The 9,670-nt window shown below is 47.5% G+C and overlaps 1 protein-coding gene across 1 annotated transcript; it reads right to left on the minus strand.

Annotated features, from left to right (window-relative positions):
* Positions 1–2,942: 2,942 nt before the first annotated feature.
* On the minus strand, positions 2,943–8,987 carry LOC142855041 (glutathione S-transferase Mu 4-like). Its single transcript, XM_075981625.1, has 8 exons — positions 8,757–8,987; positions 8,473–8,548; positions 8,001–8,065; positions 7,641–7,722; positions 7,442–7,542; positions 5,663–5,758; positions 5,473–5,583; positions 2,943–3,856 (listed from the first exon to the last, which is right to left on the minus strand). Exons 1-8 carry the CDS (start codon positions 8,790–8,792, stop codon positions 3,767–3,769), a joined length of 657 nt encoding a protein of 218 aa, XP_075837740.1. The 5' UTR covers positions 8,793–8,987; the 3' UTR covers positions 2,943–3,766.
* Between the last annotated feature and the right edge of the window lie 683 nt (positions 8,988–9,670).

The following is a 9,670-nucleotide window of genomic DNA, read 5'->3' on the forward strand; positions in this document are numbered from 1 at the left end:
AAAAAACCGTATAGCTCAATAAAATCAATTTTAAAAGATTTAAAAGAAAAAAAGGAAATGCTACAAATAAACCATAACTGTGTTCTTCAGATGTCTGACACTTTTAGTCATCAAGAAAAAGCAATGAGAGCTCCCGCAAGAGCCAGGTTGCGCTGGCAGTACAGCCCAGAAAGCAGGCATTTTAAAATAACCAGGGCTTTTTTCCTGCTATGGCTGAATCAGGAAAATCTCTCATAAAGGAGTTGCAGCATGCCACCAGTAAACAGCAAGACGCTGTGTTAAACTCTGTGTGCTTGTGTCTAGAATTCCTTTTCAAACTCTCTCAGGTTTTAAGTGGATTTAGCTGGCCATGTGGGTACCAATATGTAGAAGGAGAAGGTGGAGGCAGGATGCCCATTGCGTTCTGAAGTAGAGCTAAGAGCTAAGAGCTGGCTGCTTTGCTTTTCTGATCTTCAGCTGGAGCCCCAATATTTATCTCTGGATTATTATTATTTGTGCTACATCTGGCAACCAATTTTTAGGACTTTACAACCACCAGCACAGGCCAGAATGTTATCATTTTGCTGACTTTCCCTGTCACCTGGGTACCCTGTCCCTTTAAGAGACAAGCTCCACCTACCCCCAATCATCCCAACCCACCCCCACTCCCCCACTTCCCACCCCCATTCCACTTCTTGCCAAGGCAAGCTGATCTCCTGCCTTCTCTGCTCCTCTTTCTTTCTCTCCCTCTTCTAAAGAGGTAATTACTGCCTCTCTCCCTTCCCCTCTTCTTTCTTCTCTCTACCCTCTCTTTCCTCTTTCTCTGACCCCCTTCTCTCTCTCCCCATCTCCTTTCCCCTCCATAACCCCTTACTCTCAGACCATTCCCAATACTCACTAAATAAACTCTATACCCCAGCTCTCTCCATGGCCTATCTGTCTGTCTCCCACCCACCAGGGGACCTGCCAGGGTTGGACCACTGAATGTCCTTCCCTGGTCCAGCTAAGGACTTCTAGGAACCCTGTAACCTCTACCCTTCAATATAGTTGCTTCTTCTCTACTAACTAAATCAAATGCTAAGCTTTTCTAAAAACACCGCAGCGGACATAATGAGAAATGGTATCTTGAAATGTATGTGGCATCTGCATAAAATTAACTGTCAACTATGTGGTACGTAACCTAGGACAGAACCACAATTACGATGTCCCTAAGGAAACAAGTGTGGACTGCCTCGGATCCATTGTTCAAATTTCTCCAGGAAATGACTAAGCAATGGGTAGAAAATTAATAAACAGTTTTATTCAGGGAGATTCACAGACTTTGGTTCCTCAGGTGGAAGCATTGTTGAGCAATAATTTACCAAAGGCCCGGCAAACATTCCAAAGCATTATGAAATGATGAGAGTGAGCTGGGCGTGGTGGCGCACACCTTTGATCCCAGGATTTGGGAGGCAGAGGTGGGTGGATCTATGAGTTCAAGGCCAGCCTGGTCTACAAAGTGAGTTCCAAAGAATGAAAGTATGGAATGAAACTGCTGTGCTGGCCACCAGGTGCCTATGTAATTGAGACAGAGGTGAACGTTATTTACTGTGGTCACCAACAGATTAAATGATTCTACTGGAAGAACAAAGGATAATATGAAGTACTAAACTAATTTTACCTTGAACATTTACTTGTTGAATTATACAATTAAAATGTTCCAGAGAACAATTAGTTAAGAGATGATCATGATCCTGGCTAGAAGATTTTAAGTTATGGAAATCCACATATCTAAAGCATGAAGATGACTAGACAGAGTGTCCTAGGATTATATTAATCTCACCTGCACAAAGAAGTATCTATAAAAATCAAACGAGAGTCTGGAATGAGACAAACACCTGCCTGCAAACTGAACAACTCGTTTCCGTGCCGCTGAGAGGGCTCGCTCTGCTGCAGGAAAACTTGGAGCCTCCTGAAGCTCATTCTAAGTGTGATTTTAAATCCCTTCAGGTGGATATCACGCAGATGAAAGATTGGTGAGTCATGAATCTGACAATTATTGCACAAATTCACCAACTGTAATCACCCATTGGATGTGAGCCACTCTGCAGGGAATATGCTAGAATCTTGCAGGTTAGTCGCTGTTCCACTACTAATGCTTTGTCATGGTTCCACAGGCTAAGTGACTGGATGCTCACTTTGGGGCTATGACTTCCCTAGTCACGGGTAACAGACTAGGTTTCCTATTCCAGGGATGTTTTCCCTCTTGTTGAGCAGGCCTTAAGTCCAATGAGAAAACTGTTGGTTACCATCAAGGTATGTATACCACTACTGCACCGTAAGGGTTGCCACAACATGGTGGCCATTGCTGTGGTTCACAGGCATCACAGCTGAGGGCTATTGTTGCCTGCCTCCTTTGGTAGCTTACATGGTACCTTCTTCCACCATGGAAGGGAATCCTCAGAGGGAGGGTTTCATGTCAGATCCGTCTGAAGTATGTAGCATCTTCAGCAATAGGAGAGGGCAACCAATGCCAGTGTTATAGCCTGTAATATTCTGACAGACTCTCGGACAGCCCTGACCCGCAACTCAAAAAGAGGGTTGCTCATGACTGGTGTGAGTTTTGTTCAGCAGCTTTTGGCTCTTGGAGACGGCATTGTCAGCCCAGAGAAACTTCATTTTAGATCTGAGCGGGAGAAGCCTGAGCTAGGGAAGTTTGCAAAAGGGGGTGAAGAAGAACCAGGTGGGGTATGGATCCCTTCAAACGCTTTGACTTGGAGATCTCAAGCCAAAGGAGGTCATCTGGAGTGTTGAAGTCGAGCATGTACAAATGACTCCTGGTCAGAAAGACTGGATTCTTCTTACCAGAAACACTCATTTCTGGGGGAGGCTTGCTGGGGTACATCTGAAATGAAACATTCATGCTATAATTCTATGCCTATCCAAAGAATGCTGATATAAATGGTATGAAAAGACACCTGAAATTATGAAAGCATGAAGAAATTTATTTCAAAGCGGCTCACAGAGATAGGGGATTAATCAGGTTGGTCCCCATCCCTGGTGACCCAGACAGGAAACTCCAGAGGCATCAGGGACAGAGGAGACAGGGTCCTGGTGACACATGGATATTATTGTGACACACTAATGGGGGACAGAGAGGCTTCTGGTTCACTGCTGGAGACTCCCCCGGCCTGGGTCCTCACCCCTGAGACCCGTATAAAGCCCAAGCAGTGCTAGAGTATAGGCGATCCCAAGCCCCCAAAGGCTCCCTTTGAGCTCCACAGAGCCTCCTGCAGCTGCCTGGTGAGAGGCTATCAGATGGCCTCAGGAAGTCCCAACCCCTGCTTATCCAATCAGAATCCCTGCAAAACTCTGCCAGGTCGAGAGGCAGTCTTTGGAGGCAGCAGAGATAGCAGGCAGTGCAACCGAGGGCTAGGGTGGTCCAGGGCTAACAGTGGTACCTGACATAGTCCAGAGAGACCTCATACATCAGCATCTCTAGACTACTAGCTCGCTAGGAAGCCCAGGCTGAGCTCTGAGTCCCAACTCTTCATGACATCACAGCAACTGACAGGTACGACCGTCCGTCAAGTGGGTCAGACAGCCACACTAGAAGGGCACTTTGCTGAAGGAAACTTAAGGCTTTAAAGGGCTTGAAAGGTCCAAGACTGGGTGAAAGAAAAGAAGACCCAAAACACTCTGGGGTCAGCAAGGGGACAGAAAGAAGAAGGAAGTGCCAGGGCTAAAGGAAGTTCAAAGTTGCCAGAGCCCCAGGTCCCTCATTCCCACCTCTTGCCCTGTTAAGGCTCTACTTATTCCCCCATGTGGCCCATCTTGAAAACAGAGGTCTTGGGATGAAGCCGCTACTCTTCATGTAGGCAGAGATCTTCTTCAGTCCCTGAGAGTTATATAAAAAAAAAGAAAACCAAGATTTAGGTTTGCTCAGGGCCAGAGAGGGCAATCAACTTCCTCTTGCTCATATTGCTAGTCATTAGCACACATTTGGGATCAGCCTGGCCTCTGTCTCTCCAATGCTGTACTCTCTCCTGGCACTCCCTTCCTGCCCTCCCTAACAGGCCTTATCACCCCATCTATACAGACCTGCTCCTTGCACACATTAACTCTATATTTCCTGAATAGGAATCTGGATGGAAAGGGCAATGGCTGGCAGATAACCCCTATCTTATCTAGTGACTTGGTAAAACCGGGGTCAAAGTTTATAGATTATAGTAGACCAGAAAAGTAAAGCCAGGCTTGCCCTAATCATTCCCTAAGGAGAAAGTCAACTTTCTGCACCTGGTATTGAGCCTCAACCAATCCTGTCTCCAGTCTTGATAAAGGGACCAGGGTCAATGACAGTTACATGTGCTATTTGTCTTCTACCAAGAGAGCGAGCCTCCAGAAAATCTCTAAAGAGTTCAGATGTCCGGAGCTGCCTATGATCAAGAGACCAAGTTCACATTGAGCCTAAGCTGCAGCCTTCAACACTCCCCAGCCTCTTCCTCTCAAACGCACGCAGTTCAGACCAAATGACAAGAACTGGCTGAGAAATCACATCACTTGGTAAGGAATGAGACAGGAAAATGAGTTCCAGACTGAAAAGCCCATTGGACCTAGGTCTCCAACCCCCAATTTCTAATACAGAAGATGGCGTAGATATCAATCAAGTAGTCTCCAGGGAAACAGGGCTCCCCAGCACCCTGGTGGTAACACACACACACACACACACACACACACACACACACACACACACATCCCAGTCTGGTTTGCCTGATATTATCTAATACACATGGTCCCCAGGTGGGTCTACGAACCACCTTTTCCTTTCTTACTGGGCATAACTTATGCCTCATACAGAAATAAGGAAACAGAAAAATAAAGTGGCAAATCTCACAAAAGGAACAGCTGTGATCACCATCTTGCCTTTGTGTAGGATGGTCAAGCCAGCATGCTACTATAATTAAAATAATAATTAAAAAAAAAGGAACAGCTGGACACTCAAAAGGAAAAAATGAAAGGCCTGAGGGAGGAGAGCCTATGACACACACCTCAGGATTCAATTCTCTAACAGGAGCCCCACAAAGGTCTCGGCGAAGCATTCAGCAAACCAAGCACAAGTATCCTTTACATCCTGGTACCTCACATAACCCAGTCTGCAGCAGCTACCCGCTGCCCTGAGGAGCAGGAGCCAACAGCAACTGCAGCCCAGTTCTACTGCTGCAGAAATCTTGAGTGGGTAGGTAACCGTCCAGAGTTTCACATTTCCTTATCTGAGCTGTGGGACAGATGACTTCCCCACCCTTGAGGAAGGCTGTAAAGATGAACTTGGTCTACAGAGACCAGGTGCTGAGCACAGACTCTGGGAGAAAGAGAGTGCTCAACTCATGCTACCTACTGTTTTTTTTTTTTTGTTGTTGTTTTTTTTTATGCTACCTGCTCTTCACTTCATCTCCAAGACCAAGAAAACATTAGGGAAAAGTTGACAGCCAAGAGGAAGGAGGATAAGGGCATCACCTCAAAGCGGGCCATGAAGTCCTTCAGGTTTGGGAATGCGTCCAGACACTTAGGTTCGAATATACGGTTTAGGTCCAGGATATCATAAGCAAGGAAATCCACAAAAGTTATCTGCAAAAGGCCAAGAACGAGGGGGCATGAAATTCTGTGCCCCTGGAAAAATGACAACCCTCAGCTTCTTCTCTTTTACCTTTTCACCGACAAACCATGTCTGCTTCCCCAGGAACTGTGAGAAGAGCTTCATCATCCCAGGGAGCTGCTCCAAGTATTCTCCCTTCAGTTTCTCCTGAAGCAGAAACAGCTATCACCACAGAGTTCCCTGACAGAGCGACCAGGTCAGCAGTACCAGGCATGGTCCTACACGGGGTAGGAAGCCATCTCCACTAAGATGGCCCCAGGCTTTGATTCCACATATCAACACTTATTTACCGGATTCCATGGTAGCTCATGCTACCCTACAAATGCAATGGAAAAGCCAGAGAAGAAAAGGACACTGTCCACAATGGGAAATCATCATTCCTGATGTCTAAACCCATGAGTGCCCAGAGCACTGGCAGACTATGGGGCTGATGAGAGGCAGCACCAAAGAAGCAAGAACTGAAAGTACGCAGAGAAGATGGGGAGTTCCATATCATAGGTTCCAAAAGAATGAAATATACTTGAGTTTCCCCCATAAACTGAGGAGGATTTGAGGCTGAAGGAAAGGAGAGAAAGACCTTCAGGCACTTCCTGGGCTTCCTGTGAGTCTTCATCCTGGACTTCTTTTTCTGATCCATTGAGTGTACTTGTATTTAATGGACAGCAATGATATGAACTACCTGGTGAGGGCCTAAGCAGAGGGCACAGGTGCAGAACACTTGGGAAACATGACGTCACTGTCTAGGGTTTCGGTTGACCCTCCAGTTTGCCCCTGCACGATCCAGAAAGCCCCAGTCCTGTCTCTCTCTCTCTAAGCCCTGCCCAGAGACTCGGAATTAAAAAAAAGGTACCAGGGCTGGAAAGATGGCTCAGTGGTTAAGAACATTGCCTGCTCTTCCAAAGGTCCTGAGTTCAATTCTCAGCAACCACATGGTGGCTCACAACCATCTGTAATGAGACCTGGTGCCTTCTTCTGGCCTTCAGGAATACACACAGACAGAACATTGTATACATAATAAATAAATAAATATTTAAAAAAAATAAGAAAAAGGTACCAAAAAGCCCAGTTCCATCTGCATTTCTGGTGACCATTGCAGCTTCCTCTCCTGTTTCTGCCAGCAGCCTAAGTCCCTGTTTGAGCATTCAGCTCTTGACCATATTTGGGCACAAGCTCAGCTTATAGTGGACACATTATCACCCTGCACCTACAGTCTATGTAATCTCCCTGCTTTCTTTTTGGCACATGACTCCTCTGGCCTCAATCTCTGGGAGTAGAGAGTCCACCCAGGAGTTGCTTTGCTCAAATAAACCTATTCTAGGACTTTTTCAATTCAGCTTGATCTGGTTTACTGGGTTGGCAGGGAAACCTATTATGGGGGTACAGAAGATCTATTTTTTTAATATTTATTTATTTATTATGCATACAATATTCTGTCTGTGTTATGCTGCAGGCCAGAAGAGGGCACCAGACTTCATTACAGATGGTTGTGAGCCACCATGTGGTTGCTGGGAATTGAACTCAGGACCTTTGGAAGAGCAGGCAATGTCCTTAACCACTGAGCCATCTCTCCAGCCCAGAAGATCTATTATTGAGAAACTTAATGTCTGCTCTGGGAAGTCTGGACTAAGACAGGTAGGGCCTAATAAGAGTGTTCATTTGATATTTCAGTGTACTGGGGACTGCTGGTGATAACAGAACACATCCTGGAGAATAAGTGGCTAAGGAAATCAGAAGGTAAAAAAGACCTGTGCAGATGGGAATTTGAAAGAGCTGACTCCTGACCCAAACACTGCCTGGTCCAGCCCAGCACGGGAGCAGGATGAGACTCACAAAGTCTGGGCTGTAACAGATTCTGGCAAGGTGATTGGTGACATCCACAACCTGGTTCTCCAAAATGTCCACACGAATCTTTTCTTCCTCTGTCTCTCCACCTGCAGCACACACAGCACAGACTCACCTTTAGCCTCTCACCCCAGTCCAGACAAGGAGATTGTCCCCCATGCCCCACCCTGCAGCCAGCCCCACTCACACAGGTTGTGCTTGCGGGCAATGTAGCGCAGGATAGCATTGCTCTGGGTGATCTTGTGGGGCCCGTCAATTAAGTAGGGCAGCTGGAAAGACAAGCAGGGACAGTCAGGTGGGATATGAGGTCCCAGCCTTACTTCCCTGGGTTAGGGCAGACACGTGGCCATGTGGCCTGGCATTCAGCGTGGCCAGCATGAACACAGTGCACACTGAATGGAAGAGCTGGGGCACAGCCCATCACACTGGGCAACCACCAGGAATGGGAGCAGGAGAGCAGAAGCTCTGACCCCAAATCCCCTCAGCCAGTCAAGGAGATGAGGTGAGGACGCCATGCCTTCCCCAAACCTCCCTTCCCTGCACCTACATTGGGAAAGTCCAGGCCCAGGTTGAACTTCTCACTCAGCCATTGGCTTCTATCATAGTCAGGAGCTGTGGTTGATAAGGTTACATAAAAAGAAATCAGCCTAGTGTCCAACACGCCTATTCCAGGGACCCAACCTCCTAAAGCAGGGAATTGCAACCCACACACTGAATCTCACAACATAAGGTACCAGTGATGACAAGTGATTGGGGCTGTGGGTCCTACATCTCTAAAACTTACAAACGGTTCAGGCAAGTCTTCATGGGGAATGCGATCTAATTTCAACAGCAGTGGGGACCCACCCTCCATTACCAGGATTCCGTATTAAGATCAAGCCCACCCTCTGGAGGTTTCTGGAAGAGGAAGATTCTAAGTCCACCTGGAGGAGCCCTGTCCTGTAATGTAGGTCAGAAACGGGCTGCTAAGCACCAATAGACAGGGGTAAGGAAGAAGTTTGACCAGAAGATGGCATTACCGCCGCCCATGACGTATCTCTTCTCCTCATAGCTTGTGTCTGTGTATTCCAGGAGCAGGCGAATAGCATGAGCCAGCTGTAGAGATAGGTCAGGAATGGGGCCTGGGGATTTCTATGTGACCTCACCTCCCGCCAAGTTAGTACACATAGGCGCAGGCAGCAGCAAGCACGTGTGCAGGATTCTGAGCCAGACAAGCAAAGGAATTCCTCTAGGACCCGCCCCCTCACCGCTTCCCTCATTCTAGCCCCGAGGCGATTCTTTTCACCGTCAGGTGGGCGCTCACCCCACGGATGTCCCAGTAACCCAGTGTCATAGGCATGGTGCTGGTGCTGTTGGTGTCAGGGATTGAGTCCACTGGTCTCCGGGATGAGCACCTTTGACTTTACCCTCCTGCTCTCTGATAGCTGGGCTGGGCTGGTGCCCGGTGTGGCCCTTCCCCAACAGGTTTTGCCCTGCAACACACACCCAGCTCTAGGCCTCTTCGCCTTCCCCTACGGAAGCAAAGTTAATGAGCTCCACCCCACAAAACCAGGAAATCATCTGTGATTCCGCCCGAAGTCCCACCCCCATCCTCCAGCCCAGGGCGCTGAAGCAGAGCATTGGCTGAGTCGCTCACATCCTGCTTCCTTGGGTGTGTGGCAGGGTCAGGTCACAGGGAGTCCCCAACCCGGGAGTGTTGATTAGGCGCCTCATCCCTGTGGTCAAACAAGGCAGATTCCTGCAGGTTCTGCTGAGGACGGTTGTCCGGAGTTGATGTTTCTCCACTTGGCAGAGAGAAGTCTCTGTTCAGAAGTACATGTGAACTAAGAGATTATTTCTATCAGAAAAATCTGATCCAAAAAAAGTTGGAAAATGGAAATTTTGAAGGTTCATACATGGTCAGGATGTCTGCTTATATTATTCAAGGATTAAAACGAGTCACGTGTCTCTCAGCATGTGACCACCTGATTATAGTTACAGACTTTACACTTCCTGAAAGTTCGAAAGGTGCATAGGACCAGCACGTGAGGAGCTCAGGGTCAGCTTCCAGCAATTGCCATCAAGAAAGAGACGCCTGAGGTGTCTACCGCTGCTGTTCATATCTGGGTATACTGTTCCCAACACCAGTTTTTGTATGTGTACAAAGACTGTGTCTGGAGGTGCGGAAAGTGGGCTCTCCTTTTGTACAGCAGGGATCACTTAGTCACTTGCATTTTG

This window comes from Microtus pennsylvanicus, chromosome 7 (assembly GCF_037038515.1).
Source record: "Microtus pennsylvanicus isolate mMicPen1 chromosome 7, mMicPen1.hap1, whole genome shotgun sequence".
Taxonomy (NCBI): Eukaryota; Metazoa; Chordata; class Mammalia; order Rodentia; family Cricetidae; genus Microtus; species Microtus pennsylvanicus.